The sequence below is a fragment of the Pangasianodon hypophthalmus genome, chromosome 18 (assembly GCF_027358585.1).
Source record: "Pangasianodon hypophthalmus isolate fPanHyp1 chromosome 18, fPanHyp1.pri, whole genome shotgun sequence".
In the NCBI taxonomy this organism is placed as follows: Eukaryota; Metazoa; Chordata; class Actinopteri; order Siluriformes; family Pangasiidae; genus Pangasianodon; species Pangasianodon hypophthalmus.
In genome coordinates this window covers 10,322,664-10,344,286 of record NC_069727.1, presented here as the reverse complement: position 1 = coordinate 10,344,286, position 21,623 = coordinate 10,322,664, and the positions used below count along the sequence as shown (strand labels likewise).

The following is a 21,623-nucleotide window of genomic DNA, read 5'->3' as shown; positions in this document are numbered from 1 at the left end:
ATGACTTATTGAATTATTGTGTATGTCTACACAATAACTATTGAACATTTATATCATTTGTAGATTTTATTACTTTAATTTCTGTTTTTCCTTAGGAATATTGAAAAAAAAAAGATTGATTACATATTAGAAATTAATTTTATTTATTTCAAAATGCTTAGCTTATAAAAATTACTTAATTACACATAATATACTGTATGTCTCATATATCTCATAATGTCTCTTATTTCTTACTGTATTATACACACCTCCAGAATCATGTCTCCTGTTACAAGACAATCTGTACACCATTAGCACTGCTCACTACGGACTCTCACACTCTTGCACTCCAATTCCCATTTGCACAAACTGGACATGGCTGTGCTTGCATAGTCTATTGTGGTTATCATTGCAAGCACAGCTCTGGAACTTGGACTCCTAGAGAAATGTGGAGGTGCCTTGCCCCGTTCATAAGTGCTAATAAGCCTATAAGCCCCTGGAAAGACGCCACCCAAGTAGTGGAAGATGATCCTGGTTTTGTTTAAAGACATATAATAGGGTATTAATTAACTGACATTCAACTAATAAAAAGAGAAAAACAGATTCTCTACCCTAGGAACAGTTCTGTGTTTGCTATGCAAATCATTTATTAGCAGCAGAAGTGTTCACATAATGGCTGAAAATACAAATTACTATAGAATTGTGCTGTGATTGAAGTGTTAGCATAATTGCTGACAAATAAGCCACATGTAATATAAATTTTTATTTATTATGCAATCTTCCCCTTATTTTTGTGTTGTTCCCAGTAAGCCAGAGTAATCAGATTGTTAGTGTGCACGAAAACCTTTAGGTTAGTCATGCAAATAAAACCTTTACCATTTAGCTTTATATAATAATAATAAGAAGAAGAAGAAGAAGAAGAAGGTGGTAATGGAAGAGCATTCTATTACACAGAACTAAGCAGCTAAATAGAAAACATCTGAACTACCATTATCTAGTTTTGAAACAATGAAACAATGTAATGCCCTAAGCAATTGTTTCAAAGAGAGAGAAAAATAAAACATAGCCATTAAGGAGACCGACATGGGAAAAAAAGACAAACATTTGTGACAGTTTATGGTGATGGTACAATAGGGAGTATCCAAACAATGTACAGAATGCAGATTATAATTGACCCCATCATATAAATATAATACAGCATCGTTCTCCTGATTATCCAGTGAAGTTAACAGTGAATTTGATCACAATCCTCACCAAACTTCCTCACCAAAGTTCTCTCTTTTGGGATAACAACAGTGTCTTAACAGGCTCTTTTGCAAGTAACTGCTGCCTCCTAGTGGCTCACTAACAGATTACAATTGTTCCTCATACCATTCAAGCACAATAACTGCAACTTTAATAGACAAGTCAATTAAAATGCATGGACAGAGCAGTAATCATTAGTGTATATATTAAGTGTATGTAATAATCATTGTGTATATATATTTTTTATTTAACACAACTGTACCATATCTTACTTTTATATATTTCAGTCATAGCTGTGTTCTGAAGATCTTAAGTATAAGTTTACTCACATTTCTTAATTAAAAAAAGGACCATGAAAATACCTTATAATATATTAATAAAAACAACTAATTAAAACTAATAATAACTTATTAGTCAGCAAAATTACGAGTTGCCTTTATTCCAAATAACGCAACTAAAATGATCTAAAATGATGTCTTTTGGCACCATTTTTATTGTGTGTCTTTATATTTAATATATATTTAGGAAAGCATTACATAGTATGTTACAAAATTCACAATTTATTTAGTGTAACATAAATCACATAATGAATTAAATATGCAACTGGATTTTATAATAAAATAGCACGGTGCATGGATTAGGTCAAATATTTCCCTTTATTCACACTGGTGTGCGACTCTGCCGCCACTTATAGGTTTGCATAGTATCGGTCTCTGTTCTCAAAATCTCTGTAGGCGAACCTGGCGTCTTTTTTGCTGTGTGGTATGCGGCCGAAGGGTTCGTGATCATTGTAGCAGCTGTCAAATACTTCGTCAACTGTTTTCACCGCCTCTTCTTTGCTTATCTTCCGCACAGCGAGGATAGAGCGTGTTGCACGGTCCCGCACACATTTCTAAATCAGGGGAGGAGAGATGGAGTTAGTGGTGCACTGTGTTGAGCTGCACAAGCTTTTCTTCCCCGGCTACGTTAGCATTAGCCAGCTAACCTGGGAAGACAACTCTAGACAGCACTTCTATGCTAGCAAGATTTAAAGTGTGATCGTCAGAGGTGTTCAACAATTAACATGGCTAGCAAAACTCACAGATAATGTAGCTAGCTAGCATTATTTGTGGTTGAGACTGAATTTGGGTGGCAGTGGGATTGTTTCTTTTTTTGATGCGAGCTCCTCTTTGGGCTTTCATAACATAAGAAAAACACAATGCTCTTATGAGAGTCAAGTGTATCCACAGCTTACCCGAACTGCCCTGCAATAATCTGTCAGTTACTCCAACTGACATTTTTATAAACATTTGTGTGTCAGTGTTCTGCACAGATTTTATTTTTTCTGCATGGAAGCATCAGCAGAAATGCACACAGCTTAAAGGGAATGGTGCTGCTAAGTAAATGAGTATGAGGAGGAGATGTTCCTTGTAGACTGGCATAATCATGGTAGGTAGTCTGTAGGCCATGGTGATGATGACTACCACCACCCAGTGGGCCTGTCTCTGCTTAGACAAGGGATCACAACAAGGAACACTGACCTGAACACTGATCAGTGACCTGGCTGGGGGTGCCAAATCTCAGGAGTACAAGTAGAATACTAAGGATTTTTTCCCCCATTTACAGGATTACGAAAATGCTTGTGTAAACGCTTGTACAAATGATTCATGCATAAATCCATTCGTATCCAGCTTGATAAATGAGGCCCAATGTTTTGTCACTTTTTGTTTTTGTCACTGATTTAAATTTAGCTTAATTATTTTACAGAATATATGGGATAGCCACCTTACCTGATGGTGCTTTTTGAGGCCAAAATTAAACCTAGCGAGTTCATTGCTGAATGAGCAGTCTCCACTGAGACTGGCTGCCCGAATCTAAGAAAAAAAGGACATAAGCTTAGTGGGGATGAGATTACTCTTTAAAGAAAAGAAAGTGACTGATAACAGCATTTCTACTACAATCCCATCTCACCTCTGAGCAAGCTAAATGCTTGAAGTTTTTGAACCAGTCAACATGTGCACGACAGTGATCAAACGCATGAATGAGCTCATGTGTGACCACTCTGTTCATATGAGCCTGTTGGTGAATGTTGTTTTGACACAACACAATCTGCAAAAGACAACAACTGTTTTACTTAGTGATGTTAAATTGGACATTATGTTAATGTTTGTATTTATACAAAATCTATATAATAATTATATTTTGCACAGTACTCGGGTATATATAGCTCTAATAATATAGTAAGTGACGATATACTTACTAATTATATACATGCTGTAATAATATTATTATTAGCACTGTCAGAAAATATTTGTACAATTATATTATTGCCGTTTAAACAATACCAAATATTCAACTTTTTTTTTTTTACTTCATTCATTTTTTTCAAAACCTTCAAAAAGTACTTGCTACAAATCTCAGAAAGTGTGTTTTAACTTTATTTATAGAAATATTCAGACCAATGATTTAACATATCACACATGACCATTCTGAAGCAGCATTAGTTCCTCTCACCTGAGATGTTGTGGCATCGAAGCCACCGCTAACGGTTCCGTCACAGTCCTCACAGGAGAAATGTCTGTCTTTGTACACTGCACTGAGAAGACAATTTTAAGTCAGATGTATAAAACATGGCCACTGAAGCACTAAGTTGCTGCGATGATAGTACATACCAGCCCGAGTTCTTCAGGGCGCCGAGGAGAACTTTTGCATATGGATCTGAAGGAGAAAGAAGGAACTGGTTTTAGGTATATGTTTAAAACACGTAATGTGCATTTGCCTGGACATTAAACTAACAGCAAGTCTACACTGTGTGCACAATTATTAGGCAAGTGAGTATTTTGACCATATCATCATTTTATCCATAATTTCCAACTCCAAGCTGTATAAACTTGAATGCTTATTGGAATTAATGCATATCAGGTGATAGTATTTGTTCGTAGGGTGTAGGGTGTGGCCTAAGGAGATCAACACCCTATATCAAGGTGTGCATAATGATTAGGCAGATTCTTCTCCTCAGGAAAAATGGGCCAAAAAAGAGATTTAACTGACTCTGAAAAGTCAAAAATTGTAAAAAGTCTTTCACAGGGATGCAGCACTCTTGAAATATCTAAGATATTGGGGCATGATCACAGAACCATCAAACGTTTTGTAGCAAATAGTCAACAGGGTCACAAGAAATGTGTCGAGAAGAAAAGACGCAAGTTAACCACCAAAGATTTGAGAAGAATCAAACATGAAGCTACCAGGAACCCATTCCTGCCATATTCCACAACTGCAACCTACCTGAAGTATGAGGTGTTCAGTTCTCAGAGACATGGCCAAGGTAAGAAAAGCTGAAACCCGACCACCTCTGAACAAGACACATAAGTTGAAACGTCAAGAATGGGCCAAGAAATATCTGAAGACAGATTTTTTGAAGGTTTTGTGGACTGAAGAGATGAGAGTGACTCTTGACGGACCAGATGGATGGGCCCGTGGTTGGATCAGTAACGGACACAGAGCTCCGCTTCGACTCAGACGCCAGCAAGGTGGAGGTGGTTTACTGGTATGGGCAGGTATTATTAAAGATGAACTAGTTGGACCTTTTCGGGTTGAAAATGGACTCAAAATCAACTCTCAGATCTACTGCCAATTTTTAGAAAACACTTTCTTCAAGCAGTGGTACAGGAAAAAGTCTGCATCTTTCAAGAAGACTTTGATTTTTATGCAAGACAACGCTCCATCACATGCATCAAAGTACTCCACTGCGTGGCTGGCCAGTAAAGGCCTTAAAGATGAAAAACTAATGACATGGCCCCCTTCTTCACGTGACTTAAACCCTATTGAGAACTTTTGGGCCCTTCTTAAGCAGGAAATTTATAGTGAAAGTAAACAGTACACCTCTCTGAACAGTGCCTGGGAGGCTGTGGTTGCGGCTGCACAAAAAGTTGATTCTGAGCAGATCAAGAAACTGACTGACTCTGTGAATGGAAGGCTTGTGACTGTTATTGAAAAGAAGGGTGGCTATATTGGTCACTGAGGTTTTCTTTTTGAAATTTCAGAAATGTTTATTTGTAAATTTTGAGTTTGTTTATTATTCTCACTTTGACAGGTGAAAATAAACAAGTGAGATGGGTAAATCTTTGTTTGTCATTTAGTTGCATAATAATTCTGCACACTAATAGTTGCCTAATACTGGCGTACATGTAGATATTCTCTTAAGAAAGCCAAAACTTCACTTTTACTACTTGCATGTTCAGGTTTGAGGGTTTGTTAACATTTTGGATTGACCAGGAGCACTGTAGTTGTACAATAACAAAATTTATCCTCAAAAATACAACTTGCCTAATAATAGAGCACACAGTGTATATGAGCAACTACTGAAAGACTCAGAGTTTAAATCCCAGGACTGCCACAAAGCCACTGTGGGCCAGTAAACAAGACCTTTAACAACTGATTAGCATTTATTTTATTCTGCCTCAACTGTAATTCACTATGGATGAAGGCATCTGCCAAATAAAAAAAATTAAAAAGACATTCACCAAGATTTGCTCACCAGTGAATAAAGATACAGACATCACAAATCTTAGTTGATTAACTGATTTATTGACTGATTGCCTACTTTATCTGTAACATGAGTGACTTCTAGAATGCATGATGGGTCTTCTAAGCAGATGCTTTAGAAAGGCATGGACAATATCTAAACCAGAGAGATGAGAAGTGTGCATGCTGCTACCATTGGCATTTAAGGGAAAAAAAATGATGCAATTTCCATACATAACCTGCAACCCATTTATACAGAAATTCAGACAGGTGTATGGGCCCAACAGCTACATCCATACTGTATTTTACACACATTTCCATGATCTTAAAATAGACGATGCACTCTTTGAGCAAAACATTCCATTCAATATGGTAAGATTTTTTCCCATGCCTTTTTTAGTAAAGTTTCAGTTTGTTCCCACAACAGAGGCTTTCTCTTTCATAAAACAGTTCAAAGGAACACTGACCACCCAACAAACCTTGAGGAACCATTTTTAAGAATATACTAGCCAATGCTGCAGTGTTAACAATCAGATAATAAATGCCAATCAATACCAAAAGTTAACAAGGTAAAAGGTTCAAAGGTCAAATACACCTAAAACATTTAAATTCAATTTTTCACAACTCCACACATTTTGTGTTACAATGCATATTGTGTATTAAGTCAATGAGGGTATCTACTTTATTTCCATTAAATGTAATTTCAAAATAATAGCTATGGGACAGATTTATTCCTCAGTCAGGTTTGCAGGCCTCCTTGTTCAGACACACTTTCAGTTCCTTCCTCAAATTTTCTACAGGATTCAGATCAGGCCTTTGTGATGGCAATGCCAATACTTTCACTCAGTTTGTCTTTAAGCCATTTTGGAGTTGTGCTTAGGATCATTGTCCTGCTGGAAGACCTAGTTGCAATCAAGTTTTAACTTCCTGGCTGATGTCTTAGGGTGTTACTTTAGTATTTCTAGATAATCCTTCTTCCTGATGATCCCATCTATTTTATGAAGTGCACCAGTCCCTTTTCCAGCAAAACACCTCCACAGCATGATGCTGCCACCCCCACCTCCAGACTGTTTACATACACCACATTGACTGCCTTTGTAAACCCTTGACCCAGTGGAATTCTGATCTAGTGAATTAAAGCTGAAATAAATCTGTCTCTACTTTGTTATTTGTAAAGTGACCTCCGAAGTAAATGATGTAGATGCCCAAATTGACTTCCCAAAAGGAATTTATGGTAACATGAAATGTGTGGAGTTGTGAAAAACAGACATTGGATACATTTAACCTTAGTCTATATAAACCTGTAGCCTTGACTGTATTGATTCATCAGTAAAACACTTTCTTATGGGGAACCAAAACAAATACACTCACCAAGCACTTTATTCACAACACTATACTAATACTGGCTAGGGTGTCCCTTTGCTCTCAAAAAATGGCATGGATTCCACAAGATGTTGATATGATTGCATTATGCAATTCCTGCAGATTTTTCAGGTGCACTTTCATACTGCAAATCTCCCATTCTACCACATCCCAAAGGTGTTCTATTGGATTTAGATTTGGTGACTGCGAAGGCCACTGAAGAACACTGAACTCATTGTCATGTTCATGAAACCAGTTTGAGATGACTTTTGCTTCGTGACATGGTATCATTAGAAGATGGGTAAATTGTGGCCATGAAGGGATGCACATGCTCAGCAACAATACTCAAAATAGGCTGTGGCATTCAAGTGATGACTGATTGGTCTTAACAGGCTCAAAGTGTGCCAAGAAAACATTCCCTGCACCATTACACCACTTCCACTAGCCTGGACTGTTGACACAAGGCAGGTTGGGTCCATGGATTCATGCTGTTGGTGCCAAATTCTGACCCTACCATCTGTGAGGCTCAGCAGAAATTGAGATTCATCAGACCAGGCTACGTTTTTCCAGGCTTCAGCTGTCCAGTTTTGGTGAGTCTGTGCCCACTGCTGCCTCAGTTTTCTGTTCTTGGCTGACAGAAGTGGATCCCGATGTGGTCTTCTGCTGTTGTAGCCCATCCACCTCAAGGTTCAATGTATTGTGCATTCTGAGATGCTTTTCTGCTCACCACAATTGTACAGAGTGGTTATCTGAGTTACTGTAGCCTTTCTGTTAACCTGAACCAGTCTGGCCATTCTCCATTGACCTCTCTCTTCAACAAGGCTTTTCCGTTCACAGGTCTGCCACTCAGTCTATGTTTTTTCTTTATTGCACCATTCTGAGTAAACTCTAAAATGCTTTTCTGCTCACCACAATTGTACAGAGTGGTTATCTGAGTTACTGTATCCTTTCTGTCAGCTCGAACCAGTCTGGCCATTCTATGTTGATCTCTCTCATCAACAACACGTTTCCATCTGCAAAACTGCCGCTCACTGGATGTTTTTCTTTATTGCACCATTCTGAGTAAACTCTAGAGATTGTCGTGCTTGAAAATCCCAGTTGATCAGCAGTTATAGAAATACTCAAACCAGTCCGTCTGGCACCAACAGTCATCCCACGGTCAAAATCACACATTTTACCCCCATTCTGATGGGTGATGTGAATGTTACCCAAAGCTGCTAGTCTGTATCTGCATGATTTTTTGCATTGCTCTGCTGCCACACGATTGGCTGATTAGAGAATTGCATGAATGAGGAGATGCACAGGTGTCCCTAATAAAGTGATCAGTGAGTGTATATCACGAACATACAAAATAAAGTTTAGCCATCGGTTACCGAATCTTGTTTTTAAGCCCAGATATTTCCTTCTGTAATGTTGTCACCGAGCAAATGCCAGTGATCTCCAACACACTTAATTTTTCAAAATGAACAGACACGTGACTGAATAGCCCAAATGTACGATACATGTTTTAGAGCCATGGTTCTCAAAGTAGAGTCCAAGATATACAGCCAAGAGGTCCAGGGTTTAATTTTTTATTTTTTAAATAACATGATGGGAGATAAAGTATTATAAGAGATGTGATTATTAATTTACTACAGCTCTCAGCTTAATTGACTGGTCACTTGAATTAAATGAAGATTTCACCTGAAACACTACTGTCTCTTATAGAAAGTTTTGCAGACTTTCTGAATTTAAATCTTAAGAACAAGGTCAACTTGAATCTACTCCAATTTATTAAAACTAAAAACAGTAATGCAAAATGTTTCTAAACTACATTTTAAACACTAACTGTTTTGGGTTCTGTAGTGTATATAAAAAGCTTTTGCCTAATGTGTTTAATATTTGAATAGTAGGATTAGTGCTGAGATTATTAACTGGGTTAGTGGGTTTTTTTAATGCTGAAAAGCTGCAATGAATTTTATAATCCCAGTTTTCCATGGTGTGTTTTGATAAACTGAATACACAGGGCATCAAGGTATCTTTGTAAAAATGCTCTAGATTTCAGAAGCATGAGCAAGGGATAACAGGATAACACACCACTCTTTAGGTGAGCTGATCACTTGGACATATTGGCGTTCTTTGCTCTATAATCTTGCACTGATTTATGTTCCAGACTTAATCAGTGTTTATTTACATACACAATCAACACTAATGGTCATGGCTAGGAGCTGGCTTACTTGTCTCCACTGCGACATGCAGCATAATCTGACATTTGTGGCTGAAGGTGAACAAGCTTTCCCCAATGGAGCCTTTCTGGTATTTGCTCTTCTTTCTTTCCGGAAACAAGTTGTAGCCATAATCGTCATTTTGCTCTTTAGTCTGATCCATTGATCTCCTTGACGCGTTCACGCACCTACAGAGAAAATATTTTATCCTACCGCCTAGGAGTCGAGGTCATGTTCTGGCTGTTAGTCACGTGGTTATCAGCAGTCAAAGGTCTGAAAAGGGTGACGCCAAAGGAGCTTCCGTGCAAAGCGACAGAGCTTCAAGCGTCCGCCATTTTTGATATTGCAGGCGGGGGATGTGACGTAACATGAAGGCGGAAGTGAAAGCGTCCTGTTCATTTGACAATCAAAGAAATCTAAATTTATTTGTAGTAGTTTTATTATTATATTATATTATATTATATTATATTATATTATATTATATTATATTATATTATATTATATTATATTATATAAACATCCAAATAATTTTGGATAAGTTTACATAAATTCAGCATGACTGGATTCAAGTAATTTATTTTGTAATAAATTTCAAAATTTTTATTAAGTAAAATTAAATAAAAATATTATCTATCTATCTATCTATCTATCTATCTATCTATCTATCTATCTATCTATCCAGCACTGTACAAAATTCATAGGTACCCTATTTTTTAATACAGATTTTATTATACATGTTTATTTTATGACTTCTGCATTATCAATACAAAAAAAATTATATTTCCAAATATTACTTTTCCAACAAAAAAAATTAATATTACAGAACATTGTATGTGAGAAAAGAAAACAGCACATTATATAACAGACCACCTTTTCAGACAAAAAAAACAGCATGTTTTGACAACAATGCAGAAGTCATAAAATAAACATGTATAATAAAATCTGTTTTAAAAAATAGGGTACCTATGAATTTTGTACAGTACTGGATAGATAGATAGATAGATAATATTTTTATTTAATTTTACTTAATAAAAATTTTGAAATTTATTACAAAATAAATTACTTGAATCCAGTCATGTTGATTTTATGTAAACCTATCCAAAATTATTTGGAATTTTTTTTTTTTTTGTGAAAAAAGAAAACAGCACATTCTACAACAGATCACCTTTTCAGACAAAAAAAACATGCTGGTTTTTTTTTTGTTTGTTTGTTTGTTTGTTTTGTTTTTCTTTGCTGCTGGGTTTTGTGGGAAAAAAAAGCAAGTGAGACAGTTAAAGTCTCCAGAAGAACTGTGAGAGATTCTCCAAGATGCTGATATCCAGCTAATATCCTTATAAAACTGCACAAATTGTACCTAAGACGCCACATGTTAAAAAGCGAAGGGTTGTCACATCATGTTGACTTTGTTTAGTTTCCCACCATCTGTAATATCTCTCTGTAACTGTGAACAAGCTCAGGAGACACACAGCTGCGTCCAGTCAGTAGTCACTGCTGATCGGATAAATAAACAGCATTCCAACACTTTTCTCTCGTTTCCTCTATCAGATTTAGTGAGCAGTAATCACTGACAACGATGAGACATCATTAGCTTCATTGACAACACTGGCTAGCCACTAGATATCAGTAATGATCCCTGCAAAGAGCCTACACAGCTGTGAGACTGACTTAACATCCTCTCTAACACCCAGCCTCTTCACACAGCCGTGACACACCGGCCACCACCAGCACCTCCACTTTACCCTACTGCCCTGCAGGTGCAGAGTCATTAGAAATAACCAGTTAATCTTAAGCAATTAATCTTAAGATGTTAATCTTATTTCCAGACATTTCTGTGTTACTTCATGTCGTGGATCGAGACATTGTCGTGTTGAAGGGGCTTCTGTGACCAAAAGCTTGATGGTCCCAGTAGGGCCACTTTTAGTAAACAGACTTGAGGGAAGAGTTCAAGGACAAGAGGACAAGACTAAATATACCCTGCTCAGATTAGAGTTACCAAGACCCACCCCTGTATGAATATTTGGTATGAATAAGTAAGAATAAAGTGAAACCGTGGAACCATCTGATCTTAGAGAAGCTCAGTCTTTTAGTATATTTAAATCATCTCTTAAAAATGAAAGTCAGTCGTAGTAAGACTGAGTACATGTGTGTGAATGAAAGGGAGGGAAGTGGAACAGTAAGATTACAGGGTGAAGAGGTGAAGAAGGTTCAGGAGTTTAGGTACTTGGGGCCAACAGTCCAGAGTAATGGATAGTGTGGGAGAGAGGTAAAGAAGCGAGTGCAGGCAGGTTGGAATGGGTGGAGAAAGGTGTCGGGAGTTCTGTGTGATAGAAAAATATCAGCGAGACTCAAGGGGAAGGTGTACAAGACAGTGGTGAGACCGGCCATGCTGTATGGTTTAGAGACAGTGTCACTGAGGCAGAGACAGGAGTCAGAGCTAGAGGTAGCAGAGCTGAAGATGTTGAGGTTCTCTTTGGGAGTGACAAGGTTGGACAGGATTAGGAACGAGTACATGAGAGGGACAGCTCATGTTGGACGTTTGGGGGACAAAGTTAGGGAGGCCAGATTAAGATGGTTTGGACATGTTCAGAGGAGGGAGAGTGAGTATAATTGGTAGGAGAATGTTGGACATGGAGCTGCCAGGCAGGAGGCAAAGAGGAAGGCCAAAGAGCAGGTATATGGAGGTAATAAATGAGGATATGAAGCTAGTTGGTGCAAGTGTTGAGGAGGCAGAAGATAGGGATAGGTGGAGAGTGATGATTCGCTGTGGCGACCCCTGAAGGGAAAAGCCGAAAGAAGAAGAAGAAATCATCTCTTAAAATTTATCTCTTTAGGATTGCTTTTACTTGATCACTTTTTTTTTTTGTTATTTAATTATTATTATTACTATTATTGTTATTCATGATTGAGTTGCACCTTGAGAGGCCTTTTTAAAGGCAATATATAAAATAAAGTTATTTATTATTATTATTATTATTATTATTATTATTATTATTATTATTATTATTATTTGGCATAAGTGATGCAGCATGTTTTTTATTTACAAAATCCAGACATACCTATTTAATACATTCTGTGTTTTTTTAACGTTATATTAAACAAATTATGAATTTTATATCAACATATTTTGTACTGCTTTTCTAAATATATTTTAAATAGGAAGACCCAAAATAAAAGGTAAAAAAAAAATCTAATATCAAGCTTTTGATTAAGAATTGTTTGTAAATTTATGAAAATTATATGAAAATTCAATGTCAACTCCAATGGGAGAGATGTCAATAGAGTAGATAAACTACAGGCGTTTTTTCTGTAATTATGTCAAATTTAAAATGTACTTACAATGGTAATACACACTAATGATACTGCCTATGATTCTGTCTATGAAATTTTAATTAGCCTTTGTCTGGAAGTTACAGATATCATTCTTGATTGGTATAAGTAACAATTTGTTGATGAGCCACTAGGAGGCAGCAGTTACTTGCAAAAGAGACTCTTAAATTTCAAAATTTGGATTGCAATACAGTTGTGTTTAATATTCATTTAATGTTGTTTCATATTCACTATTATCTATATCTGAGAATGTTGCATATTAATATGATGGGGTAAATATCTGCAATAATCTTCTTCTTCATAGTAGTAGTAGTAAGGCATAATTGGAGCCACATTAATTTTCCTCTTTTTTTTTCAATTTTGTTTCATGTACATTATTGACCTTCAGATTTCTCATATACTAATGCTCTGATTATTCTGGCTTACTGGGAACACCATCCTCACACACACACACACACACACACACACACACGTCTCTCTCTGCCCCTTGCATTTCATGTGGTCCTGCAAGTTGGATTGTAATTAAGTTGTGTTTAACTTGTTTCCTATTCACTATTATCTACAATTTAAGAATGTTCCACATTATGATGGGGGAAAATATCTGCAATAATCTGCACACACACACACACACACACACACACACAGACGTCTCTCTCTGCCCCATGCATTTCATGAGGTCCTGCAAATTCCCAATGTTGGTGAGAAACTTAGGTTATGTTTAAGAATAATAAATATAAGGAATTTTATTACACATATAGCTTATTCTTGTTCATTGCATAGCCATTACTTCACAATTACTACACTTCAAGCCATCACACAGTACAATTCTTTATTAATTTTTTTTTTAGCCATTATGTGAATACTCCTGCTAATGATATGTTATTTTAATTAAATGATTAGCATAGCAAACACCGGACTGCTCCAGAGGGAGAGAATCTGTTTTTCTCACTTTGTTAGCTGAATGATAGTTAATGAATTCCCCTGTCAGATATCCTCAAACAAGTTTTATATAGTTCATAAAATTAATAATTCATTTCACTTACAATATAATTAGCCAAATGTCTTCCTCAGAACTATATTCAGTCTGCAGAAAGAAAAGACAAAATACAAAACTACATATGTTACAGAGTAAAAAAAAAAATAATAATAAAATATATATATATATATATATATATATATATATATATATATATATATATATATATATGCAGTCAGCAAACAATAATACAGTATTCAGTTTTGCATTGAACTTTTGTTCATTTTTAGCAAGCCTATAGCTCCTATGCAACGTTAAAAAGGACATTTTGGACATGTCTTGATGTGCAAACTACATCTGTGGTAAGCTGTAACTTACTCCTTTAAATAGGCTACTTACTTCAAGGACAGAGTTAAGATCAGTACTTGCTGATCTTAAAAGGTTATTTTCAATATATATAGCATCTCCCAGTGGTCCAAATGGCCACAGGTACCAGGAACAAAGAGAGAATAATTGTCCCTTCTGAGCCGTATAAGGCGACCCTGTGCACCTCTGGCTGCTCTGTCACGCATTGCGCTTGCTGGCCTCGGGCAGATCTAGGGACATGAACCTGAATGACTTGAACTTTTTAGCAAGGACAGCACAGAAAAAGTAGACTAAGGAGTGTCAGAGCTGGTATTAAACAGTCTAATAACAGCTAATCAATAGTATTAATCAATCTTTGTGAGTTCTTTCTCTCTTCATGTATAGCATTTGGCAGACACCCTTATCCAGAGCAACTTACAGAAATGAAAGGATATGACATTTATCTCATTTATACAGCTGAGCAGTTGAGGGCCAAGGACAGCTTGAAAGTGCAGGGATTTGAACTTACACCCTTCTGATCAGTAGTCCAATACCTTAACCACCAAGCCACCACTGCCCTAAAGGAGGAATAAAAGAAACATCAGTGGATATGGAAGATATAACTGCAAATATAGCACTATGGCCTTTGGCACAGTTTGATTTTAAGGCATGTGAACTCTTTCACACGGACTGCCTTTAGTTTCCAACCTGGCTTTTGATCAGGAAAACATGCCACCATCAGCTCGTATGTTATTCTTTGCCGATCTCATTGACACTCTGGATCAGTGATTTGCATGGTCATTAACCGTAACACGACTGAAATCCACAGGGGGTTCATTAGTGGGGATGGTGACCTTCTTTTGCCTCCCACAAACCAACTTTTTGACCTCTCAGTCTCATTATCTGCGGAGATGTAAGGGACCAGCGACTGCGAGGCACCAGTGCACAAGGCATAGCTCTTATTCCTAATCAGCCTTTGTATCAAAGTGTTTTGTGCCAAGGGCTTTCAGCAATTAAAAGTTACCAGTAAAATATATATAAAGAAAACACTAATGATTTATATTGCGGTGGAGAAAAAAGCCACTCTATCTGTTGCCTGCTCACTGTAGTCTATTCATTATGACTATTCTGTTTAATTTTTTTAAATCTATGTTTAAATTCTTTTTCAATTAGTAGCATGTTTTATGTTTGCTTCTATGCTTATGTAATAATTGATGTAATTAAATCACATTCTTTTGAGCACATTCTGTGTGTGTGTGTGTGTGTGTGTGAGAGAGAGAGAGAGAGAGAGAGAGAGAGAATGCTCTCCAAAGAAAGTAATTAATAATTTTTTTTCCTGCTAAGATGATACATTGACTTATTACTTCTATTATGGTGTGACTAGACTGCTCTTTGAGTATTTGTAGCTCTCCTATATTCACTCACTCCTATATTTATTCAGTCACTAATTTTTCATTCACTCACTCCTATATTTATTCAGTCACTAATTTTTCACTCACTCACCAATGCACTAACACTCACTAATGCACTCACAAATTGTCACTCACTCATTCACTCACTCACTCACTCACTCACTCACACACTGTACTGTATATGTAATAAATATATACAGTATATATGTAAACTATTTGTTGAACTTTTCTGCCACCAGAGGACACTAAAGAGACATTGTTTCCATTTAGTTATATAAACTATTTTAACTCAAATGCCCTTGCAAGACATAACCAATTAAACACCACCAGAATGTTACATACATGACCAAAAAGAAAATACACAAAGAACAATACACAGAGAAGTTTTTCTGCCAAGATTACACAGGTGTCTCATACCTGTGTCTCATACCTGTGTAAACGCATAGGCTAAAACACATGCAGACATAGTAAATATTGGGAAATTCATACTATTGAGTATGCACACTCATAATGCCAACCTGGTAGAACAAGGTCAGAAACAAATCAGGACTATAGACTGGAAACAAGTATACGAGGAAACTAGAGCTAGGATCTTTAAACAATGAAACTCTGAGTGAAAATAAGAATACTGGAAATCAATGAAAAGACAAGGAATGAGACAATATAACACACAATATTTTGCAATCTTGTTAGAGAAACAGAGTATAGGTGTATACACACATAAAGACACCAAAATACTAATCATGAGGAACATCTAAATTTTGAAACTCCTAGAGGTCTCTACTTCTTCTAATTTGTTCTAATTTTGACAGTAGAATCCCTAAGGACAATTGTTTTAAATAGTATTTATCCATAAACTATCCATTGGTATAACTAGTTGTCCATGAAAAGTGTTTATTAGGAGGCCTGTGGTTTCTCTTTATGGCAGCAAGTAAAAGGTTTATGTCCATTACAACTTTCACACTCTGTCCTGTTTAAAGTGATGTTTTTTTCCATGCGTTTTTATATATTTGTTTGATGTTATCATCCAATTCCAAAGTTTTTTTTTTCTTCAATAGAGAAGAACACACTTACTGAGCACCAGATGTTATTGCAAATACCCAAGCCCTGAGGATACAGAGATTGCCAAGAAGAACAAACTGAAATATAATTAATTGGGAAAACATAACAATACCAAATGAGGCGTCTAATAACTGTACATTTTCAATTCATTTAACATTAAAAGCTGAATCTGAATAAATGTGGCAAGACACGGATACAAGCAACACCATCTATTGAAGCTTGTTTAGGGTTATGTTACTTTTATTTTCTGTAATTACATTTGTAATTCACTCTGTAATTACACATACTTCAAGCAAATTCCCTTAGATTTTTCCTAATGAACACCTAAGCTGAACATCTAACATGCAGTAGCTCATTAAGCTCAGGAAGCTGCTAGCGCTAAAATAAAGGCGAAGTACTGCAGCGTCGCTCAGACTTTTACAGGAGTGTTTTTATTCTTGTGTCATTCCATACTGTTTATACACAGTAACTTGGAAAGAACATTCTTCCCATGAGAGCAAGTCTGTTCTGTATAGGGGCTACTTAGTTGATATAGTTGTTGATTCGTTTTTGACTAGCTGGGGTGGTAGAAAAAAAAACAGCGAGGCAGATGGTAAAGAAAGCAGGTTAAATATACTTTATTAGTCTCAAATTATATCAGACAAGATGACGCCAATTCTACAGTCAACTGCATAAGAATACACTAGAGAAAGTCTTTCTTTAAAATTTTTCTATTGTGTTAAAAGACCACTCCTGAAGACATTTGTCCCTCAGTTATTTTTGTTGTCCTTTAAAGCTAAATAAAATTTAAATAAAATCCTATCACTCTCACTGTGAATTCCATCGTGACCAGTGTTGTGTGAAAGAGCGCTTTCAGAGCCACGGGTTGCACATCACTGTCCAATCTCACTCAGCTAGTTTGGAGTCGGATCAGCACACATACTGAGGCTGGAGCTGAACATGGAGGAAAAAGCTTCCAGATGCTGATGCCAACATCATACCCACCATCCATCATTACGCTATAAGGAGCTTCTGTTCTGGTCTGGGCACTCTCAGTTTCAGAACCAATTATTTGAGCTGAGCAGCCAGCTCATCCATATGAGTGCATTTCAAGAATAGGTACATCCTTAAATAGTCTAACATCATACACATATTTATTATTTTGCACATTTATTGCACTGATTTATTAACTTTCACTGTAACCAGTAGAGCCTAAAATGCATTAAAGTGGGAAATTTAATTTATAGCCTGTGCATGGCTGTTAATTGAAGAACTGCCTGAGATGTTCTTTGATGCCCAAAAAAAAATCGCAATGTCCTGATACACATGTTTCTTTAAGCATGGAAAAGACGACTAGTTGACTACTTTTTGAATTAGTGGTTAACTTGTGAAAATTAATAGTCGTACAACCCCTACTGTACAGTGAGTTAAGGGCCTTGTACTGTGATATACTGAACATCATGTTATAGAATTTCATGTTTATTACGTCTATATATTTTCGAACTGTTTCACTCCAATATGTTTCTTGCCTGAACAAATGTTTCGGTGTCAAGGTTTTAAAAAATATGCTCAGTAGTGGAACACAGTGTTCCTGCCTAATCTAGTTTAACGCACACATCTTTCTAAAGAAAGCCAAGCTGTGCTCTTAGCAACAAGTGCACTAGTTTGTTTGGAATTATGAGAGAAAAAGGAAAGGAAAGGTCATCATAGCTCATTTACAATGGAGAGGTGAGTCAGTTTGACTTTCTAAACATTCACTAATTACCACTGTGATTAGATTACTAGCATGCTGAACACTTTTTTTGTGGAGAGAGTTAGCTTCTGGCATTTAAATAAAAGAAAGAAATGGATAAACAGAATTTACACCCACATTTTAGCATTTCATAGAATCACCATGTACACAATTAGACAGAGAAGAATGATTTTACCTGTTTTGTCTGTAGAAAACATACAAATATACTAAAGAATTGAGCTGAATCATCAAATACTGTACATTACAGTAAAGTTATAGTAACATACTGAGACCACTGACCACTACTGTCTTATCAATTTTAAAATCCTAATTCTTAATCAGGAATATCATGCAAACAGTTCAAATAAAACTAATAAAATTAATAAAAAAAAATTATTTTAATAACAGCTATACATGACTAAAAATAAGTTTTATTTAACTAAAATAAAACAGTTTTAAAATAAAAAAATAGAACATAGTTTTATTTTCTGCAAATATAGTTAAAGTAGTAATAAATCACTCACTTTTAAATCAGTTAAATCTTGAATATTTAATATTTATTAATCGATATCATGCACAAATCTTACTTCAGATTAAAAACCTGTGTAGTGAATGCTTTAATAAACCACTGTTTTGAGTCATAGCCTATGGTCAGGGGTTGCCTTGCCCTTTTCTCTCCTTACTGTTTTTGGAATCATTCAGGATGTTTAAATCCACATAAATGAGCACTTCTCTGATTCACCGAGTAGCTGTCTTTGCCTCGGCAAGCATTTATCGAGTCACCCCCACCCCTGCTCTTTAAACTCGCAGCCTCTTTAAAAACCACTTCTGATGGAAAATGCAGATGTTTGCAAGTTTGCTTTGTAAGCGTATGGAATTGGTTTAGAAGGAATGCTTGTCAAGAGAACAGTTGGAAAGTGAAAGGCACGAAGGCTTAAAAAGAGCAAAAGCTGAAAAGAGAGGTCAAGAGAAAGAGAGTGAAGAAAAAGAAAAAGACGCAATCATTCAATTTGGGTGTATAATTTCTTAATGCTAGCTTTCGCTCAATGACTCAGTCAATCACTCACTAGTTCCAGTATTTACACCTGGAGACCAGAGTTAGCAACATTTAGGAACATGCTATAATTCATTTTTTGCTCCTTTATGTGGATTTCATTTTTTAGTCATGTATCGAATAAACATTAGTCAATGCATATTAAAGAAACATCACCTAACATGTGTTGACTTACTTTCCCTCTAAGAGGTTCAGTAGATCCAAGCCATGCCAGCAAAATGCCCCCACAGCATAACAGAGCCACCATTTTTTTCCTTTAATTTGTCACTTGTCTGTATAAATCTTAGATGGGGCCCTGAATGATTATTTGTCTCAGTAGTTCCCCTATTTACCATTTACCTAAATTTTCATGTCTTTTTATGATATTTTTCACTACATGATGGTAGCATCTAGCACCATAAAGCGTTTCGCAGTTTGTGCCTCTAAGGGAGTCCTATACATCCTTCATGTAGAACCCCACAACAAAGTAGAACCATTTTACCAAGCTAGAATGCCTAAACATCCAAGCTAAGCTAGAATGCCTAAATGTGTTTTTTTTCCTATACCGTTCATTTAAAGCTACATTGCCAGTCTTTGTGGGTGTTAGAACAATCCAACTGTGGTGCGATGATTAAAAATGGGTGTTTGACTGCTGCAATATGGCGAGCATGTGTGTTCGCGCCCCGATAATTACAACACTTTGAAAGCCACGGAATCTGTCCTTTTGAAGTGTGGCTCTCTGAGTCCACTTTGAAGATTCATCTGGAACCAAAGGCAAAAATAGCACAAGAGAAACTCGCAGAGACAGTGTCTTGAAAGAGAAAACATGTCAAAATGTGACAAATTTAGGATAATCTTAGGATATAACGTCTTGACATTTACATAAAAATCTTTTTCCCTGGGAGCAGTATGGTGTGTTGTAGTGTAGAGCTGTGTACTGTTGTGTGTTGGTGCGGCCTCTGTACAGTTGGTGTGTAATGAAAGTTACAAGACTTCGTGTTCATTTGGAGTTTATGGGGCATGAAGGTTTAATGGGGTCACTGTTTGAGCTGCACACACACACACACACACACAAACACACACACACACACACACCTTCTAAAACGGTTACTGTAGCTGTAGCATAGAGGTGAAAGAGAAATGGTTTGTGCCAATTACTAAATGGATGATGATGCTTCATTAAAAACTTCAATCCAGACTAAATTGTCTGGTCCTTATGTTTTCTTAATTCTTCATGTTTTCTTCAATTTAGACATTTTACATAAAAGGTCCCACTTGGTCATTGGTTGTAAGGAACACTTATAATGTAAAAAGTGAAGCCCATAATATCTAGGAGTTGAGGTATGATACAGAGTTTACTACTCCATGAACATTTTTCAAGCCAAAATGCATAACTCTTTATGGATAGAATGAATTCAGTTAACTGGGGTCTTTTTGCAAGCTAATTTGACTATTTTTCATCAGCATTTTCTGTCAATAAACCAATATTTCAGGTATAACAAAATTCCTAAAATCTTATCTAATTATGTCAGAAGAAAAAAAAATGTAGGTAGAGAAACAATGAGTCATTTAGGCATTTAACCCTACCTAATTTAAGTAGGCCAAGATTTAATTTTTATAAACATGTATTTTATTTAACTCCATCTTTTAAGTATTTAAGAATAGTATGAAAAACAAAAAACTGCCAGCATCGTGTTGATAAAATAAGGCTTGTGGATCACAGAGGACTCATAAAACTATGATGAAAATTGTGCAGGCAAACAGACACTGTACAACCAGAGAACTTGCATCCAAATACGACACTGATGTGCAGAATGTCTTCTCAGAAAGCTCCACTTCGTCTTGCCTCATCTTAAGTGGGTTACAATCGCTACTGATTATAACCAATGCTGATGTCAGTGCAGAACAAGTACATGCACTCGAGTGGACACACTGATGAGTAGAAAAGGTTGTCTGATCAGATGAATCCAGGTTCATTTTGCATTATGCTAATGAAAGGATCAACATTTGGTGCAAGCAGAATGAGACCATGGAGACATCCTTGTTTATGGTGTGAGGATAATTTCCTAGTTTGCATGGCACAGTTCCTGGACAAGTTGTTCTCTACACCCAGATGAATATTTGCAGCATAATAATGCATAGTGTCACAAAGCACTACTGTATGGTCACTGAATGGTTTTGGTTACATGAATGTGAGTTTCAGTGGACTGCACTATGCTTCCTGGATGCACTATGCACCCATCTTTAGGACATGGTGGAAAGGATTTTTTGAAACATGCGCAGCCACCTTTGTTGCAGAAACTGAAACTGTGAAATACACTAAATCATCAATACACTGTACAACATCCTTGTGCAACACATCCAGCATCTGGTTGAACCCAAACCCCATCAGATGTATGCTTTTCATCAAAAAAAAACCCCAAAGAAGCCATAATTGATCCAACATCATCAATTAAAAAATATG

General features: G+C 36.4%; 1 protein-coding gene across 2 annotated transcripts; it reads right to left on the bottom strand.

Annotated features, from left to right (window-relative positions):
• Positions 1 to 529: 529 nt before the first annotated feature.
• On the bottom strand, positions 530 to 9,662 carry atp23 (ATP23 metallopeptidase and ATP synthase assembly factor homolog). 2 transcript variants are annotated; one of them, XM_026922580.3, is made up of 6 exons: positions 9,306 to 9,662; positions 3,876 to 3,921; positions 3,718 to 3,799; positions 3,175 to 3,312; positions 2,994 to 3,077; positions 530 to 2,116 (listed from the first exon to the last, which is right to left on the bottom strand). In XM_026922580.3, exons 1-6 carry the CDS (start codon positions 9,454 to 9,456, stop codon positions 1,913 to 1,915), a joined length of 705 nt encoding a protein of 234 aa, XP_026778381.3. In that variant the 5' UTR covers positions 9,457 to 9,662; the 3' UTR covers positions 530 to 1,912. The 2 variants fall into 2 exon arrangements, with proteins under 2 accessions (XP_026778381.3, XP_026778382.1); XM_026922581.3 differs by having other exon boundaries at positions 3,718 to 3,794; positions 9,306 to 9,398.
• Between the last annotated feature and the right edge of the window lie 11,961 nt (positions 9,663 to 21,623).

Bases quoted from the DNA above. Each gene is read 5' to 3' on its own strand.
- atp23 (XM_026922580.3), bottom strand. From the start codon at position 9,456: ATGGATCAGACTAAAGAGCAAAATGACGATTATGGCTACAACTTGTTT. The intron at 3,313-3,717 runs GTGAGAGGAACT...TGTCTTTTGCAG, and splicing joins TCGATGCCACAACATCTCAG to ATTGTGTTGTGTCAAAACAA. The intron at 3,078-3,174 runs GTGAGATGGGAT...TTTTTTTCTTAG, and splicing joins AGCATTTAGCTTGCTCAGAG to ATTCGGGCAGCCAGTCTCAG.